The sequence below is a fragment of the Sorex araneus genome, chromosome X (assembly GCF_027595985.1).
Source record: "Sorex araneus isolate mSorAra2 chromosome X, mSorAra2.pri, whole genome shotgun sequence".
Taxonomy (NCBI): Eukaryota; Metazoa; Chordata; class Mammalia; order Eulipotyphla; family Soricidae; genus Sorex; species Sorex araneus.
In genome coordinates, this window is record NC_073313.1 from 32,958,784 (window position 1) to 32,973,519 (window position 14,736).

The 14,736-nt window shown below is 37.4% G+C and overlaps 1 protein-coding gene across 1 annotated transcript in view; it reads right to left on the reverse strand.

Annotated features, from left to right (window-relative positions):
- The window catches only part of DMD (dystrophin), a 2,715,231-nt gene that overhangs the window by 1,210,058 nt on the left and 1,490,437 nt on the right, over positions 1-14,736 (reverse strand). Inside the window, exon 45 of the mRNA XM_055122927.1 lies at positions 3,949-4,096. Within this exon, the coding sequence (XP_054978902.1) occupies positions 3,949-4,096 (148 nt within the window). The remainder of the gene's footprint in view (positions 1-3,948; positions 4,097-14,736) is intronic.

A 14,736-nucleotide genomic window follows, 5' to 3' on the forward strand; every position in this document is an offset into this window, starting at 1 on the left:
CATTATCCTTAGTTGACTGTGGGAGAACATTTTAGGCTATCATATAGGTGGAAGGAATTCTCATAGATTCATGAGTTCTCTAGTGCCGTTCCTGTCAGATATACTGAAAAACCTCATTGTTCACCTACTTTAATGATGCTTAGAAGGGTCTTGCCTCAGAAAAGTGACAAAATTAGCTGCAAATTTATGCTCCTTAGATCAAGACTCTTGAAGTGTGAAAGGAAATAATCAAGCAATAAAATTGGTTCCAAAGAAATTACCTGTGTCCCTAAACAAAGTTGAAGAATATTTAACGAAACTATCAAGTACATAACAAGTTACATTCCCTATATCTGGTATTGAGCAAAATGTAAGCTGTTTTTTTTACAATAGTTATTTACAATATTCAAGGGTTATAACCAACCTATGTACTACAGAATAGGTTTCTGCATTTAAAGAAAAGTGCTTATGCACATACAAAGACACTGGAATGCTATACTTGAGTATAATAAAAGGCAAACCCTTTTGTAATTTTTAGCAACATGGATGACTATAGAAATTATTGTGCTCAGTGAAATAAGTCAGAGAAGACAAAAACTGTAAGATATTCCTTAGTAATTGGTATAGAGTGAAATAAAATCAATCAACTATATAAAATAAAAATAAACTGTCAATTCATAAGAATCTACTCATTATGATCATAAGGGAAAGGAGAAAAAAGGTGGATACATTTACTAGGTGTCAGTTGTATAGTAAAAGAATCAGATTTTAATGCTGAACTGAATTTGATATGCACAGATAATGATTTATAACAATAAACACCAGAAATTTAGAAGTTTCACTATATGTAATGTTGCTATAATACAATTTGAAATAAAGACTATTTAGTAGCATTTAAAAAATTACCAGTCATCCAAAACTCAGCAAAGTTATATACAAACTCTGGTGAAAAATTAATTGAAATTATTAGAGATAAGACATAAACTGTAGAACAATTATAAACTATAGCTATTTTTATATTTTCAAAATAGATTACATATTGTCATGTAGAGACAAGAAGAGGTTAGAAAATACGGGCTAGACTGATAGAACAGCGAGTATAATTCTGACTACCTGGGTTCAATGCCCAGCACCATATATGGTCCCCTACACCCCCCCCCCACACACACACACACCACCAGAATGATTCCTGAGAACAGAGCCAGGAATATCTCCTGAACAGTGCTTGGTATAGCTACAAAACAAAACACACACGCAAATTATACTTAAACAATGTGTTGGGTACCATGAATCAATATGAGGTTAAAACATATACTGGAAGGTACTACAGATCTGATATGCAAACTGCTAGATTAGTCAATTTGTTATTGTAGAGTATTTAAAATAAATCATATAGAAAAAGACTGAAAACTAAAAGAAAATACTAGTGAGCTTTGGAACAGCATCTATCAATCTGATATATAATATTTCATCCAAGTCTGCCAAAAATAAGGAGGGAGCAACAATATTTTTAAGAAAATGCCTTGGAGGTGTATAAATTTGATTAAATCTATAAACCCACAGATCTAAGAAGCTTACAGATCTTAATAACAGTAACAGTTTCCTTCAAAACTGCATTAAGGCATGTAAGAGAATAATTGATCCAATCTCAATGACTCCCCAGTAAATATTTCTTCTTTTTATTTTATTTTATTGAATCACCAAGTGGAAAGTTACAAACTTCTCAGGCTTATATCTCAGTTACACAATGCTCAAACACCCATCCCTTAACCAGTGCCCATATTCCACCACCAATAAAAACAAAAACAAAAGCAAAAACAAAACAGACAAACAAACAAAAGAAAAAACAGTATACAGACCACCCCTCACCCCCCAACCCACCCCATAGGTGAGTGATAATTTCACTTCCTTTTCTCTTTACCTTGATTACGTTCCAGATTTCAACACATAACTCACTATTGTTCTTAGAGTTTCAAAACAGACTCACTATTCTTGTTGGAATTTATCCCCTAAGAATACAGCTCTATTAATAGGGAAATATTTGATAATAAGTTTTCCATTGATGTGAATGAAGAGATAAAAGCCGCCCCGACTGGGGCTGGCCCTGTATCCCGCGGCTGTTTCAAGTTCAAAGCACACATTTTTTTTTTTTCCGCGCCAAAGTTCATACCTTCTGAACGGACCCACAAAATGTCGGACACCACGCCTTCTCCCGGAGGGGAGAGAGACCAAGAAGGAAGGTTATTTCCTCCGTTAGCCGGCGTGGGGCAAAAAAAAAATGTGTGCTTTGAACTTGAAACAGCCGCGGGATACAGGGCCAGCCCCAGTCGGGGCCCGTGCTCGGCTCCGGCCGGCCGGGTTTTCGGCCTGGGCGCCCATGCCCCTGCAGAGCCGGTGGATGTGGAACAAGCGGGAACCAGAGACAGCTTTAGGAATTGGGGTTCCAGCAAGTGCTTGCACCCATGTATGGAGACTGTGAACTAAGCTTTTGCCCAGTAAATATTTCTTATGTCACTGTCTTAGAATCGCCTGAACAAGGAACAACTTGAAATATACCAAATTTGTAATAAAACAACTCTTTTTAGTGGACTTGAATAAAGGATACTTTTCAATGCTATTTTTATGAGGATATTATTTTATAACAAAAACATATTAAATATAAAATAACCTTGTGCCATATATCTTGGAATACTGAAGGTTTATGCATCTACCCAAGAACACCAGGTGCTAGTTATGTATCTGCCATTAGGTTCGAAATATAGAAATGCTGCATTAGTTCAAAAGCCACTCTAGTGTTGATTTTATAAAATGCATTTTCTGCATGACAGCAGATTGAAAATCCATGAATTTCTTCTATAACCAATCCCAACACTTGAGTGAATACAAGTTTGATAGATATATACATAATTACACAATATTTAAAAGTAGTCATGGTTTACTCAGATACAGATTATATGACTGGAAGTATTTTGATGCTTAATTCCTTAACATCAAGAGGAATATTTGATATGCAAAAATTGTTTGATGATGGAGAACTGTAAAGCTGAATATAATATTGCTTTTCTGAATGTCAGATTTTGAAATCTCTTAACTAAATTAACATACGATTTTTCTATTTGTTTTCATCTCTATTAATCAGTATTTTCTACCAATAACAGTTGGTCACATTCAAATGTGCTTGATTAAAAACGTTCTATGAACAATTTGATCTAAAAGAGGCTGCAAAAATACTCAAATGTTGTCTAATAAAAATAGTATTTCTTGGAACTAAAGAGCATATTTTACAACCTAAATTATAACCTCCACGATCAATTTATATCTATCTGCTTCCTCAAAAGACCCGGCGAGCTGAAAATAAACTACATACTGATTCTAATCCATTCGTTGCGTTTCCATTAACATAAACCATAAAAAAGTCAATAAGTACCAACAATTAAGCCTGTGCTGTTTTGGTCTCTGGACTATCTCAAAAGGCATGTTGTCAATAGGATATATAGAAATATTGCTACATCACCACAATCTGTCCATAGGGAAGCAGAAATGTAATTTTATCATGATGGATATTTCTATCAACTACATTATTGTTAAATATGCAACAAGCTATGTTTCTGGACAGGTTTCAAAGGAAGGCCAAAGCACACACTGTCCCAAAGCCATAGCAACCTCTCCTCTACGACTACCTTATATAGGACACATTCAACTATACTTTGTTGCTTATCAGACAAAACAGTTACATACAATCTAATTCAATCTTGAATGCATCCTGACACAAACCACCAACAGCACCATCCCCAACATGATCATTTTTATGAAGCTTCTAGTGTGTATTGATAGCAACAAAAATTAGAATTATAAATCTGTTTTCTCCACCATGTGAATTTAAAGAAGTAAACAGCAGAATGGTAGTGTAGCAAATATAAAGACGCACACACACACACACACACACACACACCAATCTCAGAGACTTACCTTAAGATACCATTTGTATTTGGCATGGTCCCAATCCTCAGGATTTTGTGTCTTTGTGAAAAACAGTTCAGCTTCTGATAGCCATTGATTAAATACCTTTATATCATAATGAAACCGCCGCCATTTTTCAACAGATCTGTCAAATCGCCTAGAGACAAAACATATGGATAAAAAAATTAGATGGATAATTTTAAAATTATATACAGGTATATTTTATTAACTGATAAGAATATTATTCTGATAGTTTCTCACAATTGTAGATTTACTTTGATTGGTGGATATAGGAATGGATAGAAAAAATGACTTAACATCAAACACTGCAATTTTCTTTTAAATTGAATACATTTCTTGATTAAAATAGATAGTTTTATGAACACCATTTTCTTCTCTATAAAATATTTAAAAAGACCTAATTCCATGAATTATAAATATATTACAGCTAATGATGTATTTTGAAGATAAAATATTAAATTTAACTTTGGAAGAGATCAAAATAAGATGATCACAATCAATTTCAAAACTACCCAGTTTGGGGGTAGGAGGAGTTGGGGTCACACCCAGTAGGCTCTTTCCAGCGTGGAATTATTGCAAGCATTTCCTGGGGACAATGTGGTTCATACGAATGAACCATTGTAGGTGAAAAGCAAGGAAATTGCCTTAAACTCTGTATTCTCTCTTAAGCATCCAGACTACTCTTAGTCTGAAAGAGCCTGTTCCTTAGGATGACCAAGCCTACATGAGAACAGATGTAAGTGCAGATGTAAGAAATCGAGCAACTAACTGGTATACTAGAATAAACCAGGTGGTGAGTATTGTTTTTTTTTATTTTTCTTGTTCTATTTGTACTCACCCGTGGAGTGATAGCACAGCGGGTAGGGCATTTGCCTTGCATGTGGCCAACCCGTGTTTGATTCCTCCGTACTTCTTGGAGACCCTGGCAAGCTACCAAGAGTATCCCGCCAGCATGGCAGAGCCTGGCAAGCTACCTGTGGCATATTCGATATGCCAAAAACAGTAACAACAAGTCTCACAATGGAGACATTACTGGTGCCTGCTTGAGCAAATTGATGAACAACAGGACAACAGTGCTACAGTACTATTGTCTTAACTAATACCGTGGGGGTATTGAGGGGAACACTTTGCAATACCAGGCCCAGGAGGCCTCAGAGCCTGACTGGAAATTCTCAGATGATGGTCACTACAAAGACCTGCTGTCCTGTCTGGTCCTTTAGCTCGAAAGATATCTAGATGACTCTAGACATTCTGTGGGCCATTAGGCTCACACCTAGGGGTGCCCAGGTACCTCCAGGGCTTCACCCAGCAATGCTCAGATGCCTGTGTGGTGCTAGAAACCTAACCCAGGAAGACACATGTCTGTACGCTAAAAGCCTCCCTATCGGCACAGCCATTAATGCATTTGTCTCACACACACGACCTACCATATGCTTCCATCCCTGGCACCCCATATGACCCTCCATGCCTGCCAGGAGTGATCCCTGAGCAGAGGTGCAGGAATAAGCACTGAGCACAGCCAGGTGTGGCCCCCAAACAAAACAAAACAAAACAAAACAAAACAAAACAAAACAAAAATGTTAAAAGCTAGACTATGCCCTGGCCACTGTATTCCTAACAATTTTAATTGAAATGCTGAAAAAAATAGATAAGGTAAAGTTACAACCATATAAGAAGAATATAATTTCTGATCACAGAACAGACTGACACAAAATGAGATTGAATTAGGGCTTTTAATTTATCCCAGAACAGTGCACATAGGAATTATTTAGGATTATTTTAAAATATGAGACTGATTCTGGGGTCACATCATAGACACATTTAATGAGTAATCACTGGAGGCATAATTCTGACACTGATGTTAAGAGCACTTTGGTGTTTGAATATATGGTCAAAGTATCTTGCTGAGTGAAATGCGTCAGGAGAGGGACAGACATAGAATAACTGTGCTCATTTGTGGGGTTAAGAAAAAAACAGCATAGTTTGAGACTAATACCCAAGGACAGTAGCAAGCGAGGCAGGAGAATTGGTCCAAAATTGAAAGCCTGTGTCAAGTGTTGGGGGAGAAGGCAGGTGGTATAGAGAAGGGACCACTATAAGAATGAGAGTTGGAAATGACCACTCTGGATAAGAACTGAGTATTGACTGAAAATAAGTAAAGGAACAAACATGATAAGCTCTCAGTACCTTAATGCAAACCATAATGTCCCCAGAAAGAGCTAGATAAAGAAGAAAAGTGCCTGCCATAGAGGCAGGCTTGGGGTAAGGGTGGCAGGAGGGAAACTAGGGACATTGGTGGTGGGAAGGTGGTACACTGGCGGAGGGATGAGTTTTGGAACACTGTATGACTGACACCCAACCTACCTTGCATTTGTAACTGTATCTCACAGTGATTCAATTAAAAAAATAAAAAATAAAAGGCATAGTAAAGTTCTCTGGGTCCTATGATCTATGACATTGTTTCACAAAGTGGAACACAAAGTCACCTTTTCTGATAAGCGTGTGGAAGTTTAACTATGGAGACTTTTGATCTTAGCGGATTTCCAGGGTCTGTCCAAATAAGTGTTTGCTAGCACCAACCAAAACCTGGGCACCGTTGAGTACAGTGGCCAGTCAAAATTCAGAATTCTACTCATTAGAATCACTGGGTTATAGTTTTGAATATCCTGAGATCTCCTCAGACCTCTATATCTACTTAAGAACTAACTACATTTGAAGTGTAATGCTGCAATTCCATGCTATTCTGAAAGGAAATGGCATTCCTATTTATTGAACAGGTACTGATGGTCAGGCCCTGGATTCTATGCTTCCAGATATCCCAGTTCCCTGACTTCCATAATAGCCTCTGCAACAGAAGAATTATCATTTCCATCTGCCATTTGAGCAAACTGAGAGCCCAAATTACTTGCCAAATGGTACACAGGTGTGAAATGGCAGAATGAACTCTAGCCAAGCTCTCTCTAGTTTCAATGGTGCCTTTAAATGCCTTGCATATCAATGCTATTTGCTCTTTTGGGGGTTAAATTGTTTTGAGCCACACCCAGCTGTGTTCAGGGCTTACCCATGTCTCTGTGCTCAATGATCACTCCTAGCATGGCTCAGGAGACAAATGGGGCACTGGGGACAGAACCTGGGCTGGCGGAATGAAAGTCAAGCACCCTACCTGCTGTACTATCTCACTGGTCCCAGAGATTTTTTAATAAGATTAAGTCTCTCACCTGCCATTTAAACAGCAGAATATGAGAGCTATCGCTATTTCTTTCATATTTTTTCTTTTAAATTATTTCCCAAATTCTAAATTAGACTACTATATTTTTATACATTCCATAAGAATCTGCATTTCAAGATTAACTATATTTCTAACATAAAATCATCTGACTAGGGATCCGAGGAATAGTATCAGTGATAGAGTACATACAAATCATGCACAGGGCCCGTAGTTTAAGCCCCAATACCACATATCCTTCCCAAACACCACTATGGCCCTGGCAGATCCTAACCCCTGCCTTACTTAAATGTAGCCCTTTTAAATATATCAAATGATATCAAGTGGATAAATCAGTAAAGATAAAGTAAACCTTTAGACCATAAGACTAAATTAGTTGCTACCATAGACAAAGAGAAAGGGGTAAATTGAGTGTGAGGGGTCAATTATAGAGTGAAGGATACAATTAGTCTTTCAGCAGAGAACTTAATGTAGCATATAAACATGTCAATGTTGTGCACTTAAAACTCTTATAATGTTGTAGTGCACACTGTTATTTCAATGAAATAACTATAAAAATAATCTCATCCTGAGAAAAATGTAATATTAAAGTAAAATGAGAAATGGAAAACATCTAAAGCAGTGTTTTGGCAGCTTGTAAAAGGCAACCAATGGTAGCTAATAGAGGTGGGAAGTCTCAAACTAAAATTATCTTATAATTAAGAGCTCTCTCTTTCAAAAGACATAGAATTCTAGATTTTATAGAATTTGACCTGTCCATTATCCACAAAAAGTTCTAGGACATGTTTTGCATGTTTAATAGTCACATATCTTTCATACTTTCAATATTATCTAATGCACAATAAATGACCGAAGACCATCTCTTAAGAATTTATTCCGATTTCAAAACAATGGGACATTGCATGGTTCTTCCAGGAACTTGTGATTTTTCATGCCAAATAATTGCTGTTAAAATATTATTTAAAAAACATAGAGGGAACACAGGTGACATTGACCTCAGTGAGACACCAGTAGGTTTCATTTGTCATATATATATATATATATATATATATATATATATATATATATATATTGTTCCATATTATAGGGTTATTTTTCCTCGAACTACCAGAAAAGAAGAAAGCATGTGGGCTCATACAATTGATTAGGGCACCCCTAATTCTCCAAGACAGCGTTGGGGTGAGAAGAAAAGGAAAACAGGCTGAAAGTCTGCATTCACAAATTACACCCTTGTGCCAGGCCCATGAAAATGAGATGGGAAGGACTTGCCAGTCCTGTGGGAGTGTCCTTTGAGCTTCTTTCTCTATGCCCCGTGACCATGGGACATTTCACATTAGCTCCATATTCCCAGAATGTACTCCTGCTCCCTTCTCAATGCCTGCAATTCAGTATACATGAAGCTCCCACCTACTCACAGTAATTATGTAACTAGGTGTGTAAGTATCTAATTATAGGATAGTCAATATAGCATACCCCTGCTAAAATGTTACAAACTGTAAAGTTGATTTAATTTGATTATTAAAAGTAATGTCCACATGTTAATTCCTATTCAAACCGCATACTAAAGAATAATGGCATGTATCTTACATGTAATGACATTTAATGTGAGCAACAATTTTTTAAGCTCCTTCTCAAGCATCGCATAAAACGTAAAAACATGCTTTTACGCACTTTAATAGGCATCGTTAACAGCATAACCTAAATCAATTCTTGAATTTACTGTGGAAAAGTTCATTTTTTAAAAACTCATGACAACTTCTAAACTTAAACTCTTTCCCACAAAGGAAAATTCCAAATGAACAGATACAGACTGGGCTAATTAGCCAGTGCTGTATTTCTATATTTCAGATTCAATCAGTACTAGCTCTCACTCCATTAACCGGACTGCTTATGAGGGAGACGGTAGATGCCAGCAGCTAAGAAACACGTTGTGATAATTCAAAGGACATTCTGGGAGACTCATATTTTACCTTCTATATTATTTAGTGTTAGCAGGGTGCAAAAAGTGTGTGCTCTCTGCCACCCCACCATCCCCAACCCCCCACAGTAAGAGTGAATGTAGATGCAATTAAATAAAGTCCAAAATGTCAGTATAAACATATGGATAATAAATCAAGTGATTTTAAAATTTTGCAAATATTAAAATGCTCATTCACTACGCAAGCAGTATTTAAAATTACACTGCTGCTTCATTTATGTGAAGCATAACTTATTTCCTGCTGTTCTAAATCAAGTTAGTCAGATTATTCTCAAGCATAAATTACATTTAGGGAGTAATTTAGGTACTTTGGGGCATACTTTCACACTTTTAGGCCATTAAGGTGGTGCTCAATTCCATGAAATAGATTTAAATAAATAACACCCTAGTAGCCTTCTGACATATCCATTGTGGCTTTACACTGGTCTGCAAACTCAGCACTGGGCTGCTGATTATTTCCTCCTCCAGATTTCATCTTACATGAGGTGAGTGGGAGGGTTCTTGGCTAAGGTCTCATGGTAGAAACTGTAGGGACTGAAAAATAGTTTTTCCCCAAGTAATCATTGCCTCCAAAACATAGCACCTTATTCTACTCCCACCTTACTCAATCCCACCCCAATTTATATCCTATTCTTGCTTTCTTCAAAATAAAAAAATGTGATAAAGCATAAACCCATTTATGATGAAAGTTTTTGCCAAAATGGGTACAGAAAGAACTTTCCTCAAGATAGTCAAAGCCATCTACTATAAGCCTATGGCAAGCATCATACTCAATGGAGAATAACTAAGAGCTTTCCCTCTCTAAGATCAGGGACGAGACAAAGATGCCCACTCTCTCCACTTCTGTTCAATATAGTACTGGAAGTACTTGCAATAGTGGTTAGAAAGGAAACAGATATTAAGGGCATTCAGGTAGGAAAGGAAGAAATCAAGCTCTCACTATTTGCAGATGATATGATATTATATTTGAGAACTCTAAAACCTCTACCAAGAAACTCCTAGAACAATAGACTTGTATAGTAAAATTGCAGACTATAAAGTCAATACCCAAAATTCCATGGCTTTCCTATACACAAATAATGAGAGAGAAGAAAGTGACATGAAAAAAGCAATCCCATTCACAATCGTGCCTCAGAAAATCAAGTACCTCGGAATCAGCTAAACTAAGGAAGTAAAGGACTTGTACAAAGAAAACTACAAAATGCTATCTCAAGAAATATGAGGACAGGAGGAAATGGAAAGATATCCCCTGCTCATGGATTGGGAGAATTAACATTGTCAAAATGGCAATACACCCCAAAACATTGTACAAATTCAATGTGATCCCTATAAAGATACCCATGACATTCTTCAAGGAAATGGAGCAAACACTCCTGCAATTTACATGGAAAAATATGCCCCCACAAATAGCTAAAGCAATTCTTGGGAAAAAGAAGTTGGGAAAAATCACCCACCCACAACCTCAATCTCTATTACAAAGCGGTAATAATTTCAACAGCATGGTACTGGAACAAAGTGAGAGCCACAGACCAATTGAACAGGGTTGAATATCCTGACACACACCCTCAAATATATGATCATCTAATCTTTGATAAGGGAGTAAGAAATGTGATGTGGAGCAAGGAAAACCTCTTCAACAAATAGTACTGACAAAACTGAACAACTACAGCAAAAATGGGCTTAGAACTCTACCTAACACCATGTACAAAAGTCAGGTCAAAGTGGATTAAAGATCTCAACCTTGGACCAGAATCCATAAGGTACATGGAAGACAAGGTTGGCAAAACCTTCCACAACATTGAAACTAAAGGTATTTTCAAAGATGACACACCACTGTCCAAGCAAGTGAAAACAGAGATAAACAAATGGGACTATCTTAAACTAAGAAGCTTCTGCACCTCAAAAGAAACAGTGATCAAAATACAAAGATAATCTACAGAATGGGAAAGGATATTTACACAATATCCAGCTGATAAGGGGTTGATATCAAGGATATACAAGGCACTGGTTGAACTCTACAAGAATAAAACATCTAACCCCATCAGAAAATGAGGGGGGTGGAAATGAATAGAAAGTTTCTTAAAGAAGAAATCTGAATGGCTAAAAGACACGTGAGAAAATGCTCTACATCACTAATCATCAGGGAGATTGAGATTAAAACAACAATGAGATAGCACTTCACACCACAGAGACTGGCCCACATCCAAAAGAACAAAAGCAACCAGTGTTGGCGTGGATGTGAGGAGAAAGGGACTCTCCTTCACTGCTGGTGGGAATGCCGACTGGTTTAGCTGTTTTGAAAAACAATATGGGCGATTCTCAAAAAATTAGAAATTGAGCTCCTATTTGACCCAGCAATACCATTCTTGGGATTACATCCTGGAGAGGCAAAAAGGTATAGTAAAAATGACATCTGCACTTGTATGTTCACTGCAGCACTGTTTACAATAGCCAAAATCTGGAGTAAAACGGAGTGCCCAAAAACAGATGACTGGTTAAAGAAACTTTGGTACATCTACACAATGGAATCCTATGCAGCTGTTAGAAAAGATGAAGTGGGGGCTGGAGAGATAGCACAGCGGGTAGGGCGTTTGCCTTGCACGCGGCCGACCCGGGTTCAAATCCCAGCATCCCATATGGTCCCCTGAGCATGGCCAGGGGTAATTCCTGAGTGCAGAGCCAGGAGTAACCCCTGTGCATCGCCAGGTGTAACCCAAAAAGCAAAAAAAAAAAGAAAAGAAAAGATGAAGTCATGAAATTTGCATATAAGTGGATCAACATGGAAAGGATCATGTTAAGTGAAATGAGTCAGAAAGAGAAAGTCATACATAGAAAGATCACACTCTTCTGTGGAATATAAAGTAAGAGTGGGAGATTAACACCCAAGAGTTGAGATAAGGACCAGGAGGTCTGACCCACATTTTGGAAAATGGCCTCACATGCCGGGGGGGGGGGTGAAGGAAGGCAGCTGAGATAGAGAAGGGAACATCAAATAGAGGATGTTGAGAGGACCCATTTGGGTTGAAAGATGAGTGCTGAAAGTAGACTATAGACCGGACATGATGGCCACTCAATACCTCTACTGCAAACTACAACACCCAAAAGAAGAGGGAACAAAAGGGAATGCTCTGCTGCAGAGGCAGGGTGGGGTGGTGGGGGAGGGAATGGGGGCTGATGGGAGGGATACTGGGATCATTAGTGGAGGAGAATGGGCACTGGTGGAGGGATGGGTAAGCAATCACTGTATGACTGATATGCAAACAATTCATTCATTCCATTTCATTCATTTCATTTCATTCATAAATTTGTAACTGTACCTCACAGTGATTCATTAATAAAAAATTAATTAAAAATGTATAAGCCTACTAGCAGTTGTAAGGTTTCTCCAATAGGATTTAGATCACTCTGAGGAGCTCCCTTTGCTCTTTTTCTTCCTTAGTCTTTACAATACTGCCCCAGATTTCTAGGCTAAAGTTTGTCTTCTTGTTCTTGATTTATATACCCACCATCTAGCCCAGATACAATCAGATTCCACTCCAGCTTCCTGTCTTATGGCAACTGCTTACTGGACAGATCTGCACTTCAAACCATATTGCTGCTGCTTCTAGTGGCCAAGGGACATTGGACAAGCTGTGTAGGTTGGGAAACTGGCTCTGTTATTTACCACCATGGCCTTTGGAAAGTAAACCATCTTCCTGAAAATGGGTTCTAAAAGTAGGGACTGGAGCGATATCTCAATGATCTGGAGCACATGCGTATATGCAGGAGGTCCAGGCTCACTTCATGTGGCTACTGCTGTCATTCTGCTTCTATCTGGATTGGGTTTTCCAAGGCAAACCACAAAACCAGTACAGAATCCAAGCCATGTAAGTATACCTCTGATGGAGAGCCAATGTATCAGAAATGGCCTTATTAGTGATTTAAGAATTTAGTGTAAAGAAACAATGCCAGTAGCCTGTGTATGCAAGCTGAGCCACTACTCAATTAGGAAATCTATGGTCAACCATGAGGGGTTCTAACACACTGTATATTTATTTAAAAACACCTTTGTGAATCAAACAGCAAAAAGAACGCATGCAACCCCATGTCACAACCACCCAAGCATTTTTTTAATAAAAAATCTGTAGAACAGACATGAACACTTGAAACCACTTCTGCATCACTCCACCCCACTAGTCCCATAACAGTCTTACTCCAAATATCCACATTAATTTAATCACTCTATTCAAGGTTTCTCATTTAAATATGCATTCCAAACACATGGATTTGTTTGCTATGTGGTTTTTAATTTCTTATATATGGAAGCATACAATGTGTGTTTTTTTCTGTTAGTTTATTTGGGAGGGCACACTGGCAATGTTCAGGGGTTACTCCTGGGTCTGCACTCAGGAATTGCTTCTGGCAATACTCATGAACCATATGGGATGACTAGCAATCAAATCTAGGTTGCCTTGTGCAAGTCACATGTCCTACCCACTGTACTATGACTCCAGTCACAATATAGCGAGCATTCATTTTTGTGAGGGCTCATTTACTTAATATTTTACTCAAGATCTAATGCACGGATGTTTATTATTGTTTAATAGGCCATTGTGTGTTCCTGATTTGCTTTAGTGGGAGGGAGTTTGGGGCACGGGGCTTATACCTAGCTCTGTGGTAAGAGATCATTCCTAGCAGTGGGACCATATGTGGTGCTTGGGATCAAACCGAGGTCAGCTGTGTGAAAGGCAAATGATTTTGCCTGTGAATTAACTCACCAGTCATGATTTTGAACTATTAATAAATATTTAAGTTGTTTCTAGTTTTAGGCTATTACAATGCTTCTGTTGACATTACTGCACTTATCTTCTGAATGTGTGCACATGTATTTCTGTAGAGTCTATACTTAAGAGTGAAACTGATGAGCCACAGGCTATATGCATCTTTCATGTTATTTAATAGTGTCAAGTGTTTTTCACTGCCACTGGTGTAGTGTACAAAAGTTTATAATCATACTTAAAATTCAAAGATCACATCACTGTGTATAGAATTTCAATTGTTCTATTTATATCAGTATCACATGGCATTGTCAAAGTTTTAAATTTCAGTCATTCTGGCTAGTATATAATGATATATCATTATAGTTTTAATTTTAAAGACCCTTATTAGTAACAGGGATGATACATAAACATTTGGGTTTCTCTTTTGAAGAAGACTATAAGTTCTATCCTAGTCTTATAGTGAATCATAAAATACACTGGCTATTTATAATAAATTGATCATTTACAAACACAACCCAAGTCAAGATACAAAACACTATTTGCAGCCCATGGCCCTCTTTTTGTCCTTGGTCACTTTTACATGTATTCCTTCTAGTTTTCTATTGGATGATTCAATCTTTCCTTAAATATATGTGAGAATTTTTTACAACTATTAATGCATATACTTCATCAGCAATATTTTGTGCTCTAAGTATCTTCTATTCCATAAATTTCATTTTAATTTCTTAACATACTTTATGTGCATAAGTCATCAACATACATTACAGTTTAATTTTAAATTTATGATTAGTGCTTTATACATCTGTGTAAAA